The sequence below is a fragment of the Pelecanus crispus genome, chromosome 2 (genome assembly GCF_030463565.1).
Source record: "Pelecanus crispus isolate bPelCri1 chromosome 2, bPelCri1.pri, whole genome shotgun sequence".
NCBI lineage: Eukaryota > Metazoa > Chordata > Aves > Pelecaniformes > Pelecanidae > Pelecanus > Pelecanus crispus.
In genome coordinates this window covers 39,792,681-39,811,797 of record NC_134644.1, presented here as the reverse complement: position 1 = coordinate 39,811,797, position 19,117 = coordinate 39,792,681, and the positions used below count along the sequence as shown (strand labels likewise).

Here is a 19,117-nt window from a genome sequence, read left to right as displayed (position 1 = left end):
CTAAAGCAGCAAAGAAACATACTGCCTTCTCTCCAAGAATGTTTCACAGAGTTCTGCAGTTTTACCTCCTTGGCCTCATCTCAGTCAGGCATTTATCCATGTGCCGAGCTTGAACAATATGATCTGTCCTATTTCTGTGGGATTACTCACATGCTTAATGAGGAACCTAAATGCCTGGCTGAAATAAAGCCTTAATTTCTAACAAAACTAAGTCTCAGACACTGTGCTTATTATTTGATGAAGGGCAGAAGGCAGGGAAGCTTTGTGAGGAGCTGAAGCATGGCATCAGCTGATGCTCTGCGTCTTGCCACACTGCTTCACACCAGCGTACTGATGTTAAATAATGCAAATAGATATTGAAGTGGCATTGACATTAGAATTGCTTAGCACATGCCAATCTCAACAGTGGTAAAAGGAAAAAAGAGTGGGTTTACATCTCTTCAAAACGCAAGCACGTACGTGCTGTAGCTGGAAGTCAAAAATGACTACACTGTTTCAGCAGTCAAACAAATTGCCTACTTGTCTCATGAAGCAGTTAAGATCATTGGTTCTGCTCTAAGAGGGCAGTGCAGCACTGGAGCAGGTTACCCACAAAGGTGGCAGAGGCTCCATCCCTGAAATTTTTCAGGACTCGGCTAGATAAAGCCATGGCTGTCCTGCTCTAGAGCCAACACCAGTTGTGCTTTGAGTGGGAAGCTGGATCAGCTCACCCTAGAAGTGCCTGCCAACCCATGTCTGTGATTCCTGTCTTCCCTTCTTTCCTACCTCAGTGATGGTAAAAGGCAAAATGCCATTTTGTGTAATATTCCTAACATACAGCAGACTACAAAAAGAGATCTGTTATTGGATATTTATTTGTTGATCTGTTACTCAGCTATAAATGCAATCAAATCCATTGCCTAGAGACTGCTGGCTGCTAGTAACTTTCCAGATTTTTTTTCCCCCAAGTCCCTTCCTGGCAATACAAAATCATTCTTGCCATTTCGTTTATCCTCTGTGCCCCAGGGCTATTAATAAAAGCCTGGAAAACCTTGAAATCTGTGAAACCTGTGTACCTTCTAACAATTCTTCATAAGCAAGTGAGGATCTTCTGCATTAGAAGTGTTCACCTTTTGCAAATACAGCTGAAACAACCTCGCACGTTATGCCAAAGAGTAAGGCTTGGATTCCGAAAGCTGTTCCACTTTGATCGGCATTTGCCCATGGATATGTGCAATACTGTTCATTTGAGTACTTTGCCTGCATAAACAGGAAAATCTGCTTTTGTTGAGAAGCTAGAAGGTTTGAAGCTTTGATCATGATGTCAATAAAAGGCAATATAGTGCACCTAAATTTATCCAGGACTTAAAAAAGAAATCAAAACTGTATGCAAGGTATCTTAATAGTATGTCAGGAAACTTTAAAAGTTACTAGCTAAAATACACTGAAAATAATTGTTAAATAGGCAGTAAACACAAATTGCTAAGAGTGAAATACATAACCTAAGTTAAAACTGTGATGAGACAGGGAAGTAGATTGCATCATAGACTAATGCTATCGTTGGACATAACCCCTATAATTAATTTACCAGACTGGGATTTTTCTACCAAACTAAAGAAGCATACATTACCGAACATTGCAATGAAAAACGTATGTCTGTGGCTAAGCAGCCTCAGCAGTAAATCTCTCTAACCTTAAACTATTTTCTGCATTTTGGAGCTGTGTAACTTTTTCCAAGGTCATTCATGCGTGGGATTCAGATGCTGAGGCCATGACTTTGTCATTACCACAATACTGGCATCCTAATATATCTTAATAGGAAATTATATATTCATATTCTATTAGTTCATTCTGTGTTTTTTTAATTTTTAAAAAAGTTTCCTTGTAATATGTGTAAGCTATGAGGCAAAAGTAACCAATTTTTTTCACTGCATGCAGTGATCTGTCTGCTGCATGAGTGGGGCAACTAAGAGAAGGTAAGTAAAGGCATGTGTTTATTCCCTGACTTTTTAATGAAAACCTCCTGCAAAAAAGCAAACATCTGTCATTTCAAATCCTGGTCTCGTCAGAGTCAATGGGAGCTTTCCCATTGATTTTGAGTAAGCCAGGTTCCTCTTCTAAAAAAACCCACTCAAGTGTCCGTTTCTTTCCAAGTACCCAGCAAAGTATGCTGGAATGGTCCAACTCAAATCATTAGACTCTTACTGACTTTTAAGGAGATTTCTCTTATACATTCAAAATACTGCAACCAAAAAACAAAAGTCTCTAGAAAACAGTGTTCTGAGAAGCAATTTTTGTAATTTAATGGCATACTCAAAATTTGGTTGAAAAAATCCCAGTCCATTCTGAGGCAGAATGTCATTCTCAAGTAACACAGAGGTGATGTCTTTGAAGTCAGCAAGGTAGTTTAATGTGCATATAAGTGAAGTCAACAAGTTTATTCCAGTCTTCAAAATTATACATGTACATGCATGTAACTACTGTGATCCTTGTCTTTCTGTAGTTCCATTTTGGTAATGGCACTGTACTGAATTTGAAGTTGCCACAATAAAAGAGACGACTTTTGCTTCTGTATCTGAAAACAGCAAACCCCCCTGCTTCTGCACCCAAAGCTAAAGTTTCATTAAAGTTTCAGTAAGGGTTTAAAATCAAGAGATCAAATTTAAAAGCCATCTTTAATAACAGTTCTAAAAGCCAATATTTTGTCTCAGATCTGTGCTACTTTATTAGAAAATACATTTGGAATAAAGCAAAAAGAGCATAAAATATGCACTTCTGCACTGCACTCAATGTAAATGATTTTTCTAAAGGCCGACAGGAAGGTTCAAAGAACTGATAATGGTGTCTCCAACTTCTAAACCACCACTTCAAAAATCAGCTTCTTTTGCTAAGGATCAAAAATATTATTATCTTAAAGTAATTAGGTGACCCATATAAAAAGACAAGTAAAATCAAGCCTGACCTTTAGTAAACACATGAAGCATTAACCTCTACCTCTGGAATCCTTCCTGAAAATCTCAGCAGAGAAACCATGAAACCCAGGATTTGCACACTTGCAAGGCAACCCAGAGAGTCTGGCACTCATAACCCTGCTGCACTTGCTCCACCGAAACCAGAAAAGTTCAGGTTTCTCTGCTGTCCCATACAGTAATTTCTACAAGCATCTAGTAAATTTATGTCTTTTTTCTAAACAAAGAGAAAAGACCTAACAGTGACACACTGGTAAGGTACTAAGATTATTCAAATTTCTGGTTTACTCACAGTATGATTTCCATATTGGAGGCTGGTATTCTTCAGCATCTAAAAGAGAAGTAAAAAGGGGGAAAGAAATCAGTCAATTGGCCACTGGGTCAAACTGTCAGCACGCATTTTTCTGCTGAGACCTCAGCTTGTCAGCAAAATTCACATTTCTTTCCCGAGAGATGCCACCTCATTTACAGTACAGTTTCCTATATGAGAGAAGAATATAAATTTCAACCACTTGTGGAACCAATGTGCTTTTTCCAAATTATTCAAATGTAACAGGAATTAATTTCTTAGTAATTTGCATATAGTTTCCCGACTCACCACTATTTTTAAAATAATTAACTAGACTGGTAACTACATTCTTTATTTACTTTACTTGGCATGATAAACAGACAAATTACTACTGCTTTTCAATCAGGCTTCTAACAGCACTATTAAGATTTTAGAATGAGCATCAATGAATAACACACTCTTTAGCTAAAAAGATGCACAGCTCAGGCTGGACTCTGATGCACAGACCTGACAGTTCCAACAACAAGATTCAATTACACTTCTTGAACCCACTGGAATATCTAATTGGCCTATTTCCCAGAAACTGCATCAGCAAAAATAATAATAAAAAGTTAGAAAAAGGAAAGACTGCAAAACCTGCAACTGGAAACAGACAACTGCTGCCCTTATCGACTGAAGGGGCACACAAAGAGTTGGCATCTTCTCCTAGTGCAAGAGTTATACAGTGCTGCTGGGTACATTTTTGGCAGGGGAAGCAGAGCTTCTGTGTTTAAAAATGTAAGTTTGTAGAGTTTGACTGAAAAAAAATCCCTGTTTTAAGAGCCCCGCGAGCAAAAGGCTCTCCAGGCCGGGAGGCAGACTGGTGTGACTGGAGGGCATGGAGACCGTACGGTCCCACTCCACAGGGAGGTTTCCAGCTCTCTGCAAGAAAGGCTGTGGCTTCAGCCTCCAGAAATCCCCGCAGAGGCCAAGCTTGAGCGGTACGAGTTAAATAAGTTACCAGCCACAAAGGGTGGGGTACCGCGTCCTAGTTTGGCTCTACACTGCTATGTTGCCAAACACTTTGAAGAGTCATTTACAGGGGCTATGTCATTAACCTCCTAATACTGTGCAAGTTAATGAAGGTGTTTGGTATTTACTAAACTTCTACTTAAGTTATGCTAATGCAATTCAATTATAGTTGCATAGCTCATGCTCCCTGTCTATTTATATACACACAACCACTTCAACTATATCCCCACAAAAGTTTGTTTACTAGGAATGTTAATCATTAACTACCATCTGCCGCTTTTAACTCTATTGTTCTATAAAAGGATAAATCTAGCAATGATCACAGTTACTGCCTGGAATAATACCCTGCAACAATTTGCAGATACATTGATCGGGAAACCCGTTCAATTCCAGTGTCAACTGTATCCACTCCACAACTTTGGCAAAATTTAAAATGGTTCCAGACTGACAGAGTTATACCGTGCTGTGGCAATTCAAGAGTAATTAGCTTGCAAGTTCATTATACAGAAGGATTATTTTAAATTATATGAAGCTATTCATGAGACCAGTGAAATTTATGCATGCAAGAGCTGACTAATTTTTTCTCCTCTCACTTTATAATGGTAATACATTACTCTTTTTTTTCCTAGACAGCTGTTGCTCCACATATAGTTTACCATAACACCATAATATTGTGTATTAAATTCCTCTGTCATACTTATGCACTACTGCAAGAAAATTTCTGAATTTGCTTGTTCACAATGTATTTTTTCAGTAGGAGAAACACTGAGGTAATGCAAATATCTGATTATCTATACTTGTGACTTCAGAAAAGGAAGCAATAGTGGGAGAAACAATGAAAAGCCAACAAGTATCAGTTGCGGCTTTAGTCTTCCAAATTAATTAGAAAGAGCACAGTAAATTGAACAGCGAAAGCCGATCTACAAGTGGCCATAAAGTGCTTCATTAGCTTGAGACAGACTGGCGGTGTGGAAACATTGCAGCCTAGGTGGAGAACAATCATCCAGGACATAGTCATAAAACAAAACTCCCGATGATTATGTTAGATTTGTCACGGTTATGAATCTGTCAGCCCAGGAAAGAGTGGACAGAACCATTCCTCAATAGCTAAAATAATTCTTAAGGGCAGCACACTTGGAGGAAAACCATGGGTCACCGGCTCCACATTCACCCCTATGAGGCACTGCAACATCCTCTGTGATGCCTTCAGCTGATAACACATCCCTAAATCACAGAGAACAAAACTCCGTGTAGGTGACAGTATTAATAGTGTTTATTGTCAAGCTATTGTGCATGACATTTGATGGCATACATTTGTAGGGAAATAAAGAACAATTAATTTAAATACCACCTGAGGACAGAGGTCATGCTTAAGGATCGGGAAGATGTTTAATGAAGCCCAGATACAGACCTCTTGCTCCCTTTGTGGAAGGAGGCCACTGGGCCCCTGTCTAAATGTGGGCCATGTACAGCCGAAGATGCCATTCCACACAGCTGTCGGCATGGAAATTAGCCTTAGGACAGCAATTACTGTGTCTGAGTCACCAGAGAAATACACTGACTCTCCTCCTTTTATGATACAGTCTTAGGCATCCCATCCTGGATGACTAGATCAGACTAAACTTCAGCCCTTCTTAAGTATGTGATCAAATGAGACAAATCCTGCCTGAGCAGACTGGATTATTACTATTTTCCCTTTTTTGACATTTCTGTTCTGCTTCTTTTTTTACTAGTCCTCTTTTATTATGAGGTAGCTCTACTCATTAAATTGTGCTCCACTCTCCACCACTAGACTTAACACAGCGGGTTCACAGAAGTTGCCAATAATAGTTTGGGTGGTCGGCTCAGTTACTACATGACACCTCAACGCCCACAGCTCCTGCTTTCACTTCTGGTAATGGTCTCAGCAAGGACCACAGATCTCAGTTTTGAGCCACTTAGCAAAAATTAATCAATCAATCAATCAATCAATCAGACTTGGCACAAACGACAAGTGCCCCACATTGAGCTCTCATTAAATGATATTCCTAATACAAACTTTGATCATAATGCCTATCACAACTGTAACTGGCAGCATGAGAAAAAGGATTCACTGACGTATTTTTAGGTGACAAGACAGGATCTCTCCTACTGCTGTTTTCTTGAAGGGTTCACACTTTCAACAGTGACTTCTAGTCTAAATGCAGAAACTGAGCCAGCTAAGGTTGAAAGCAGTTGTCACAGGAAGAACTTGGAGCACAAGATGAGTATAAGTTCTGAAAAATTCAACAAAATGTCACAGGGCCAGCTATGATACACCTTTCTGAATCTAGAGAGACTCACTGTAAAAGAATTACAGAATTCCCAGTTTAGGTCTTTTTTATTGTATCAAGTCTTACCAATGCTGTATCAGAAATGACCTTAGCAAAACCAGAAAAGGAGTGCTCACTGGAAAGACTAGAACTGGCAAAAAAGCATGAGAGACTTCCACAAATAATATTACAGGCAATAGTGTTAACTAAAAGCTTTGAAACATACCAGTTGAGAAGGTTAATATTTATTAGACCTAAAAAAGTAGCTAGAAGTTAGCTGTATGCTAAACAGAAAGGCAAAAGGAATGGTGAATGCTGACTCTTGGGGAATATTACAGCTACCAGGTTTCTCACTGCATGCATAATTGACACAAAAAGATACTGGAGAAAATTGTCAAACCAAAAATGATACTGTGGAATTGGAAAGTGGGAGTAAGGAAAAGCAGGTTAGTTCTTCACTTAATTTGTTTTACTCTTCACAGAGTAGAGAGGATGAAAAGAGTTTAGGAATAAAATATTTTCATAAAGCTGATGGAGCACTGTAAAGCTGAATAAGTATAAAAAGACTACAGCAAAGGGAGTACTGAACAGTTGGCAAAGTTTTAAGCAGACAGATAAAAAGTAAAACTACGTAAGATTTTTTTTTTTAAAGAGACATGAAGACAGAAGACAGTATTTCTGTAAATGATGGGTGGTAAATGGTTAATACATTACTTAGGGCTATTCTTGAGCAACTTCTGAGAAATGGGCTTACATTAATTATACAGTAAGTAAAGTTATCCGTGGACTTCAAACCTCGTTCTTCACCATGCCTGGCTCTGTACCAAAGGTGACACCTTTCTGGATGTAGTTGTGAAAAACACTAGAATGACTGAAGTGCTTTTTACTACTTCCTTGTTCTTTATGAAGATGATGATGTAATGCCAAAGCTTGTGGGCTTGTGCTACCAGCACTGGGTCTGACCTAGCTAAAGCAGGTCTAATAAGATTAAGCTAAAACTTTGATTCTTCTGACTACCAAGACTCGTAATGCACTGAGAAGAGGAAACTCTGTTTTTGCAGGAAAGATCACAAATTATGTCACATGAATCAAATATTTCTGACTTATAAGTGGCATTTCTAATTATAAGGGGAACAGTAACAAATATCCATACCAGATCTAGATATCCTAAAAAGTCTTAATGATTCCTATGGTGGCAAAGAGTTATGCAGAGTAGTAGCAAGACAGCTACCAAAGGGGGACCATCATTCTTTGCTAATTTCTCCATAGCCACTATGAAAGAGGAGAAAAGATTTTTTTTTTGCCTTTGTCCTTACAAAAGGATTATAAAAAATATTCTGCAGTTCACCTTGGAAGAACTGCCTCAGCCTGGATTTTCTGCCACCACTGTCCGAAGTTCAGACTTCCTGGCCAGTAACAACTAATTTTAAAACTATGACCTGCATGTGCAAGAAAAGACACGTGTGTGAGGAAGAGCCCATTTGGAAGCCACTGGCTTACTGGCAGTGTGCAGATAAATGACTCACCGGATGAACAAGTCTAGTTACTAATTTTTTCATCCTCTATTGTTATTTTCAGGACAAAGACTAATAATTACTAGTATTTTAATGCCTTTTGTCTATTTCCTTTACAGAGATTTTTCACTTTTACCATATACACTTTCATATTTATAGCTTTGTTTCCAAAACATTAAGTTAGCGTACATTATTAAATACATTTTTCTTATTTTTATATATGTAATTATATCTATAACAATAACATATAACTGTTGAGTAAAAGACTATGTGAAAGATGAACAGTGTTTGTACTCTTTAGGCACATATTTTTCTCCATACAGCCGGAATTATATTAGACAATTGACTATAATCATAGAATCATAGAATGCTTTGGGTTGGAAGGGACCTTTAGAGGTCATCTAGCCCAACCCCCCTGCAGTGAGCAGGGACAGCTTTAACCAGATCAGGTTGCTCAGAGCCCCGTCCAACCTGACCTGGAATGTTGCCAGGGATGGGGCCTCCACCACCTCTCTGGGCAACCTGTTCCAGTGCTTCACCACCCTCACTGTAAAAAATTTCTTTCTTATACCCAGTCTAAATCTATCTTCCTTTAGTTTAATACCATTACTCCTTGTCCTGCCACAACAGGCCTTGCTAAAAAGATTCTCCCCATCTTTCCTGTAGGCCCCCTTTAAGTACTGGAAGGCCGCAATAAGTTCTCCCCGCAGCCTTCTCTTCTCCAGGCTGAACAACCCCAACTCTCTCAGCCTGGCCTCGTAGGAGAGGTGCTCCAGCCCTCGGATCATTTTGGTGGCCCTCCTCTGGACCCGCTCCAGCAGGTCCATGTCCTTGTGCTGAGGGCCCCAGAGCTGGACGCAGTGCTCCAGGTGGGGTCTCACCAGAGCAGAGTAGAGGGGCAGAATCCCCTCCCTCGACCTGCTGGCCACGCTGCTTTTGATGCAGCCCAGGATACGGTTGGCTTTCTGGGCTGCAAGCGCGCATTGTTGGCTCATGTCCAGCCTTTCATCCACCAGTACCCCCAGGTCCTTCTCCGCAGAGCTGCTCTCAATCCCTTCAGCCCCCAGCCTGTATTGATTTTGGGGGTTGCCCCATCCCAGGTGCAGGACCTTGCACTTGGCCTCGTTGAACCTCATGAGGTTCACACCGGCCCACCTCTCCAGCTCCAATCCTTGGATCACCTTCGTGGCCCTTCGTAGGACTCTCTCCAGTATGTCCATGTCTCTTGTCCTGGGGAGCCCAGAACTGAGCACAGTACGCCAGGTGCGGCCTCACCAGTGCTGAGCAGAGGGGAAGGATCACCTCCTCAGCCTGCTGGCAACGCTCCTCCTAATACAGCCCAGGATACCATCAGCCTTCTTCAAGGGAAGGGTACATCGCTGGCTCATTTTCAGCTTGGTGTCCACCAGGACCCCCAGGTCCTTTTCTGCCAAGCTGCTTTCCAGCCGGGCGGTCCTCAGCATATATTGGTGGCTGGAGACTGAAGTGAAAGCGTACTAAGGGGGCCGCTTTGATAAGGTCAGGTTTTTTTCAACACTTAAAACGTCACTGCATTATTTAATTTCCACTTTGTGCTTAAAACTTATTACAGAAGCTCATCTTCATCTTATCTGAACCCCTGACAGCTAATCTTGTGGATGGTGAAGGACTATTTTCATTTATTTTGCCCTCTCACCAATTAATACACATGCATACACAACTACCTCACATTGCAGTCATTTTGCAAACTATTTTAAATAGGCACTTTTTTCTATGTTTGATTGTCATTTGCCATATACCTTTGGGTGTTATGATTAATTCTACTGCATCCAGTAACTGTCCTTGCAGCCATGTCTGACTACACTTTGAGAAAGAACATTCTTATTTTTTTAGTTGCAGATAATCATACTGTCAAATGAGCGCCTCCTGAAAAGTCACCGTTCCTCTGAAGAGCAAAATTAATTCTCCTGCAGTTAATAATTAGTGATGTAGCTGTTGAAACATTTCAGCGCGTCAAAAGCTCCGTTTAATGCTTCATTCGGAACACACAGTTGCCAATGGAGGAGCCAGTAGTTGCCAGCTTTATTGCTGAACTTTCTCGTCATTGGTACATGGACAGCTAAAGCATGGAATGAGACTTCAGCTTTTGTTTTAATGAGACACTTCAACTTTCAGCGTAAGGCACAGAAAAAGAAATGATCAAATTGTTTATTTGCAACATAGTTTATAATTGGTGTATTAATTCAGATGATGGGTGCTTCCCACTGCGCTACTCTCTTTTTAAAAGAAATTCAGCAATAGTGTGTAATTTAAAATGTCAAAAAATGCTCCCAAAAGGGGTGGAGCTCTCTCTTACACAGCAATTAGACTGCAACAGTAAGCTTTTAATAAGCACAATATAGATTTACAGCTATTTTATATCTTTTGCTTTTGCCTACCATAAACTTGCTATTAGAAGCCACTGCTATAAAGGTAGCTCATTTAGTCCATTCTGTGAATCAGAGTCTTTCCAAATTGTGCTCTCTCCTGCTTTTGCGTCAGATTTCAAAACAGTACCTTTCCACTAAGAGACAGGTGGTCAGTCCATGGATAATTTTGTTTAATGCACATGTCTGTTTTACTAAAATGCAGATGAAAGATCGTGCAAATAGGGAAATGTAATAATTTAGAAGAGTTATCAAATAAAATATGACTGTGAAATAAGTGAATTATTAGGGACCTACTGCAATAGATCACAGGAGCTTTGAATTATTTGACTCCACAGCTAAACTCATAGAACAAAAGCTTAAGGAGCCATGTTCTGCAGTTGGTGAGGGGTGTTCAGCCGGCTATGACCATCCAATTGGAGCAATATCCCATTTAATTAAAAAATCTGCCTTTCTATTCTGCACAGATTTAAAGAGAATTAAAAGCGTTGAAAATACCATTCAAAATTTGGAAATGGAGAGAAGGAATAAGCAGGGTTCTCAATAGCAGCAGGAGATGTGTAAAAGGGAAGGGCATTTGTACAACTCTAGTTTTAGAAGTCTCTTTAGGAGACTAGCCTTCCTTAGGGCTACTGCACGGGGCCCAAAAAATAAAATTAAACAGGCTCTCCCAGAGAGCAAATCCAAGAACCCAACAGGGGTCTAAGTAAGCTGATGCAAATATTCCCAATGCTTTAAATATTTCCTGGAAATCTGTAAGATTTAAGAGTGCAGAGGGGTATTCTCACTGCCTAATCTTAGGCAGGTGGGTCCTTCCTATTGCTGAATCACACTGAATCTATTTGACCTTGGATGGCATTTAAGAGCCCCCGTGATTTAGGTGCTTTGAAATATTTTGTTCACAGAGCAACAATGAAGAATTTCCTCATGTAAGCCACTAAAGGTTTGTGTCTCAAAACTAGAAAGGTAGAAAATGAAAAAAAAATCACAAAATATCTCCTTCATGCTCAATTGCCAAAAATCTGTTTGAGTTAATGGCTTCCATTAAATTTAATCCGGTCACTAAAAATTACGCCCCAATGCTTGTTACCATTCTCTATTTTAACACTAATGCCAGTGTAATTAAAATGTAACACAGTTATTTTCACATTTTCATGTTTGTAATCTATAAACCAGAGGTATCAAGACATTAAAATGGCACAACCAGGGCTCTGCCTGACTGAGAGATTGACATTTCTTTGGTAGGAATAAACACATGACATAAGTTAAATCACATCACATTAGCAGACCTCCTGTCTTACACAGATATACTTTAGCTTCTAACTAATGACCAGTTAGTTCCTGGCTAAAAATCAAGACCAGATAATCAATTGGCATATATAAGAATAGTTCTGCTGAAAGAATTTTATCACTGTGCAGAGTGTGACAACGCATTGCCAGTCATCTACTTACTGCATCCTGAAAAAAAAAAAAACCCAACCCTCCAGCCAATGATCCCTAGACAGAGCAAAGCAGTCCAGGCATTGTATATCCAGGCATACTCTCATGTATGAGAAAGCATGTGACTGAAATAACGGCAATAATGCCAAAAAATGGCATTAAAGGGTCACTGTGAAGTATTTCAATTAGAGCATTTATGTTGAAGTAGTGTCAGCACATTCCCCATTCCAGAAATGCACTCATACATTGACATGATGCCCGTTTATCTGGCTTGTCAAAGGAGCCAGCACATTCCCTGAAAACTTATTAACCTTTCGCAAAATCCAAATCATTGCTTTTGGTAACTGTTATTTTTGACATGTGTCATTTTATCATCTCTCTAACCAAGGGCACAGGTGTTTGCTTTTGACTGTTCAAGGGTATGAGGTGGTCCTCGTCCCTGCGGAGGCTATTCAACAGCTTTTCAAAGATCATCTTGGTCTTCCCCATCTAGGCCTGCATTTGCCCTTCTCCGGATAGAGACATGTAAGTATTTTTGAAGGCGGAAACTGCAGACTCAGAATCAAGTGGAAGCCTAGTAACTTGTACCGCTCAGGAAAGCCATCTGATTTAGAGAATTGACGGTGGTAACTTACAAAGATCACAAAACTAGTTGTACCCGGGGGGGCTGAGATGTACTTAGGAGCTACTTATATGCTAGGGACTTTACTGAACTCTGCAGCCTAAACACAATGTCAGGGCTCGGACATCAGAGATGAGAACTACTCTGCCATGCAGAGCATGCATAATGACCTGCAGAAGAATAAAAGGTTAGCAAATAAGTAGACCCTTCTTTGACTTCCTTTACAGGTCCTGTAGTATTTGCTGCAATATTTGCTTCTATACATTAAAGCATGAAAAAAAGGAAAAACACCACCCACCTGCAAAGCATTATTAATCATTCCCACAGCTCTCTGATAAAACTGAATAATCAGGGCTCCTAGGGTAACAGGCAATACTGTACCTGTGTACTTTCTCTGTTACAAAACCACGACATTTTGCTTTTAATTACAGTCTTTAGGTGGACTTTTAATTACAGTCTTTGCTGGATCTAAGTGTGTCAATTACGTTCAAGGCCAACTGAAATTTTATGCAAAGTTAGTTTCTGGACCTTCAACCTATCTTTTTTTAAAAAAATAGTTTGTATTAATCAACATCAGATATTAATAAGGCATCTACCTTCTCTTCAAATACGTTGTACAAATGGACAAACACTTCACAGTCTTTTCTATTATATCGCCACCCACCATTTAACTGCTCCCTTAGTATTGCTGTTCCTACAGTTATTAATTTGCCTCTAAATAACAGAGAAATGTTTATCTTCCTAAAATGAGGTTCCATAACAATAACTTTACGCTGACAAGATTCTTATGTCTTAGAAAGGTCTATGTAACTACACTTTCCTTCCTGCAATCTTAGCAATAAAAGAGTAACTACCAATATTTAAAATCGCTAGAAAACCATCATGGACTATTTCCTCTCAGAAGAATATGGTTTGTGTATTGTTTTCTTACTCAGGAGGAATTTTAATTGCCTTCTGGAAGTCTGTAATTCTTCCAGGAGCTTTTTAGTACAGCCTGGCACTTCTACAGTTGATAATGAGTTCTTACAGTATCATATAGTTGCAAAACGCCTTGTATAAAACACTACAAAATTTAAAATACACTTAGGTCTTCCACAAGTTTTAGCAAACTAACCAACAGAGCCGTGCAAAATATCCCCATGCCTGGGCAGGAGTGACAATTTTGCTTTGCAGCTTTGCAACTTGCAACGTTGACTGCATTTTCCCTAGATAAACACTGTGGTTAATGGCATGTCATATGAGGCACACTGCACGTCTCTGTAACATTTTAACCGTCAAATTAAAACGCATCCAAACCAGTGCTCATAGGAGAGATATACAAGTCTCCAGTAGCACTGAGTGGGAGGACAGAATTTATCCACCCGGGGTATATAAAGGAAAATGTGACTGCAGCCTGGCTAATACCCTGATTTCCTACTTTGCAAATTTTAAAGATGCATGTAACACAAGAATACTGTATTTAAGTGTCTTAGAACACATGAAGCTTCTTTGTATGTGACAAGTAAATCAAGTACAGTGAAAGCAGTAATTCCTACTGTAAAAATGGATTTTATAATCAGAGATAGGCCAGTTATTTTTACACAAATAAATTACAAAGGAAGTAGAAAGCATGATTTTTCTCAATAACTTTTCTGGAATTGGTTTTCACCCTTGTAGAAGTCACAAAGAAAATTTGTTTCTTACCCCACTATACCCCACTTATCTTGCAGATACACTCAGAAGACAGTCAAGCCAGTACTTAAAAGCTCATCCATCAGATCTTTAATCATAAAATCAGTACAGTAAGAAAAAAAAATCCTCTTCCTTGGAGCTATTTTTAAAGATACAAACAGGTGCCACAATTTTGAACAAACCCTCTAACTCATTCCACTAAAACACTTTGTGTAAGGTCAATTAATTATGGATAAGGCTACGGTTTTGGCACAATCATATTTACTATATTTCATGGCAGAGGAGCAGGGAGAAGAAGCAATATTCATCAAAAGCTTAGCAAATCCATTTGCTATAAGCTTCCAGCAGTTAAATAATAACCAATACTCAACACAGTATCAGTAAGCAAGTACACTTTCGACTGTGATTTCTACTCCAAATGATAAAGTTTAGACATCAAATATCCTATTTTTTTTTTCTGTGGGCCAAAATCAGCAGCTGATCTTTATGACCCAGCACAGGCTCGCCTCTAAACAGCGTATGAGTCAGAATTTCAATAGCTATGGACGCAAAAAGATGCTTTCCATCAATTGCTTCCTAGTTATGAAACTAAGGAGAGCTTTGTTCTTCTGATAACGTTACCAGTCTTCATCTAACAAAATGAGGTTCACGTTCAAGTATTTTTTGACTCCCAAAGAACGAACGTGTGTCTACATGCTCGAAGACTGCAAACTGTCAGCATAGTTAGACTAATGTTGCTCTGGAGCACAGAGAGGGGAGAACAAAACAAATTCAAGCCTTTCCTTTGGGAAGATTTGGCAAATCTCCAAAGCGATATGATGCATTTTTTTTTAAGCTAAGAGGAGGGGTTGGTGCCAAGCAAGAACTGCAAGTCTTAGTAGCAACCACCGCTCTGCAGTTCAGCTCCCATCTTGGGAGACAGGAAAGCTGGGTAAAAAGATGAGCTAATGCTCTCATCTCTAACATCACCCGAGCTAGGATGGGTATTTCATATTGTAAATACATCAATCAATGTGAAACACTTTTTTAAAAGATTTTCTTGCTTTTCTTATATGTTTGTTATATCATACAGAAAAGTTTGTCAGAGCTTGCCAGATCATCCTAGTAGCTAAACCTCCCAAAATATAGATTTCCTTGAGAATTCAGAGGCTGAGGTTGCTGTTTGTCTGTGGGTTTACTGGCAACACCAAACGTTGGTGGCTAATGACTGAGACAGTGGGCTGCCCTATGAGCCACCCCAAATGAAGCTGAACTTTTGCCGAGTTTTTGCTTCATTTCATCAACATTATTTGATGCTTGCAGAGTTCATGCACCAGGAACTATAAAAATATTCTACCATTATAAAATATAAATTTATTTTAAACTTTTACTTCTTGTGCTTGTTATTTTCAAGGATAGTTAAAGGCAAACTAGGCTGACAGATTAAATATGCCTGCTTATGACAACAGAAAATACACCCAAATATTAAAAAGAAATACATCTCAAAAGGCAAGCACAGTGAGACTTAAATCCAATTTGTAAGATAAAAGCTAACCAGACCACTTACTATTGCCATCTGATAGCATTCAATATTGCTTGAAATTCATTAACATGCTAGGTAATGTGAGTACAGTGCATGTATACAAAATTAATTCTATTAATTTCTATACCAGAAAAATCTACTGAAAGAGGAGGAGAATAATTATAAGGCAGTCTTACCCATCTGTGGAAAAGGCATAGCAAAAACCAATCTAAACCTCAGAGGAATAATTATCCCATGAGACTCCCACCTCCCGGGAGTGCCCATTATTGTGTTAGCGGAACATAAAACTGACAGCTATTCAGAAAGACCTCCAGAGCAATTTCGGCTTAGCTCTACTGCTTATCTTACCTTGTCATCTTTTTGGAATATCTGCAAGCTTCCAGCTCACTTACCAATATTGTATTTTATTTTTACAAGCAAGCAATAAATGCTTCTTTTACAGCCTATACTTTGCCTAACAGACCAACTGTTGGAAAAATGCTTATGCATCTTAAATAAAGGCTATTCAAATTTAAATGGTTTTATAGAGTAATAATATTACATTTAGGTCTGCCTACTAACTGCTGATTGCTTAGTCAGATTAGGTGGAACTCCGAATGAGACAGAAGCAAAACATTTTATTATCATTAAATATTCCCATTATGGCAGCATTTGGAACCCAAAACCAGGTTTGGTGTTATGTCCAACTGCTAACAAGTACAGTTTAAAAATGAAACACCGCAGTTGCTGACCTAAAAGTGCTTGTGATTATAGTGTGCGGCAAGGATCCAACAAATAAAAGGAAAAGGGATGGAAAAGCAAAAGGGTAACAGGAGGACCATCCATGTCAGAGTCCTAAGAACCAGTCACAGCATCCTCCCCTAACTATTAAGAGAACAGTTTCATCTGAATGCAACACAAAGATAGCTAGAAAACAGAAGATGATGTTAAAACCAAAAAAATTTAAGAACCATGGAGCATCACAGAAACACCCTAGGGATAACTTCAGCTGATTTATTATTACATTAGGAAGCTTTGCTTATAAATGTTAAGAAAAATGGTGGAGATTTAGTTCCTTCCGAGAGCATGAGAAAAAACAACCTCAACACATTTATGTTACATTTTTATTGAAGTGACACATCACATAAATAATAAAATTATTCTGGATCAAGGTTTTGTAATAACTTATTTCTGCTGAAGAGTGAATTATTCAAAAGCAAACTGCAGCTCTCCTTTCCCTGCTTAAGCTGCACCACAGAACAGCACCTGACTTCCCTTTTGTGTTTTCAAAGACATGCCTACACCCTACTGCTCGGCAGTTTGATTTCAGTGCATCACTTTATCTGATGCCAGTCAATTTACTTACACGACTGCTGTGCAAAGTCTGGTCCAGAGTCCCCAAATGGTAAACATTTTCAATAGAGAAATGCTTCTTTTCTGAAACTAATTTATTGTCTAGAAAAACCACATTTCCTCCCAGCTTCTCACTCATTAGGGTCCAAAACTCAGTCCCCACCGGAGTGAGGAGGCCAGATTTGAGAGCAGTCATGTATATCTGATGAGGTCCACGAGGCCATTAGACAGTGAAATTCAGGAGAACGCCAAGTTCTGCCGCAGACAATTTACAATGACATAACCGTTGGCTAAAAGGAGCTGTGAAATGTGAGCTTCCATCTAACGAGCCAGTGGTCGTGTGCAAAAGCACTAACGAAAAATCAACGTGAGGTGGTGCTTCATGAGCTGCAAATCACACCTCCCCAGGAAATGTACTGCAGGCACTTTTAATATAGCAGGGGAGCCTTACACAAATGCTAATCTCAAAACACTCACTTGAAAATGCTCCAATGGTTTTATAACAATGGAAGAGACGACTGATTAGGTGCCAAAGTGGTCTGATGCCAGCTCTGAAGAAAGCCTTTGCAGCTCTTATGATTTCTCTTAAAACAGATTCAACTTCAAGTTGCAATGTCCTTTAAAGCACAGGTGTCTTTTTGCACCAGTTCCAACCAGGATTTCAGAGCTGTGCCCCGACTGCTCCTGCTGCTCTACAGAAGTGTTAGCCTAGCATGCATGCTGCTTCTTGCATATCCTAGACTGGTGTACTACATTCCTGCACCACTTGTTCTGCATCTAAATCACTATCCGTATTGTCTGCTGTACAATAGCTGACGAATACTCACATGGTTTACTTCAAAGGTGCTGCAAAATACGTATTAGCTTTAAATTTATCAAAAAATGAATATAAGTGGGAACACAGTAGCATAACCAGTACTAACGGCACATCATCTACGAGGTAAAAAATGAATGCAATCTACAACTGAGTAAAATCCCCATGATATTCCAACTCAGTAAAAATTTCAGTATCAGAGAGTGCCAAACTTTGACTTACAAAACTTACCCTTGCTCTGCTGATTTCAGTAAGGTGGGAGTGATTTATTTCAGTCAAAGAGCTGTCCAGAATCATATACAAGCATTGTGAGCTCAGAAATCCCAGTGGCCATGGTGTTAACAGCAGATGGTTCTTAGGCTCCTCTCAGTAAGCTCAGTACCAATGACTGCAATGTACTCTACTAACACTGAAGTATCAAGAATTTAAGTTTATCAATTACAATAATTTTACTCATACCCTACAGAAGAGTAGCCAAAGCCAGGGACTCTCTGATTTATCCCTTACAGTCCAGAACTCTTGCCACTAAAAGGGCGCTTGATTTTTGCACCCATGTCCAGATCGAGAGAAGTATTCTCCTATGGCAAAATTTACATGAACCGCTGAAGTAGTAAAGATTAAAATGACCTACAGAACTACAGAGGTACTGGATGAACACAGACTCTGCTGATCACTGAAATAAATATCTAACCTGATGAAAAAAAAAAAAAGATTTTTAAAAACCTCTTTAAAAGCTAAGCTAAAAAACTACCAAAATCCCAGGCTAGAAGCAGTATCAAACACTTTTTAATTCAAAGCCTGTTTAAATCCAATTCCTTCATCCATAAATATTGTGAAGATAACCTTATTTCAGAACTGAAACTTGTATCTTTACCTATAACAAAAATGAAACACAGCAGCCCTGACCAAAGAAGGACCAGCACTACACAATCAGATTTTAAAATGGATGAGTCCCAGTGGCTATATCCTAAATTATCTGAAAGAATTCAGCAAGGTCCATCTTTTCTCTGAATATGCTCATATACATTTACCAGCATATATAGATGTAGATATCTCTACATTATATACTTACTAAGAATCAGTCTTTATTTTTACAAGTATGGTCTGGGTACTCCATCTCACACACACACCACAACTCTTTTTGTCACTTCAGGTTCCAGTTGATTTTTCATAAAAGAGTATATGGAATGTTTGGTACATTTTCTTCCCTCTTCGCACTGACTTCCAAAACAAATTCTGTGGTTTTACTGATTTTTTA

At 39.1% G+C, this 19,117-nt stretch overlaps 1 protein-coding gene across 1 annotated transcript in view; it reads right to left on the bottom strand.

Moving 5' to 3' along the window:
* CHN2 (chimerin 2) overlaps window positions 1-19,117 on the bottom strand; it is a 172,864-nt gene that overhangs the window by 98,669 nt on the left and 55,078 nt on the right. Inside the window, exon 2 of the mRNA XM_075728238.1 lies at window positions 3,241-3,279. Coding sequence (XP_075584353.1) covers window positions 3,241-3,279 — 39 coding nt within the window. The remainder of the gene's footprint in view (window positions 1-3,240; window positions 3,280-19,117) is intronic.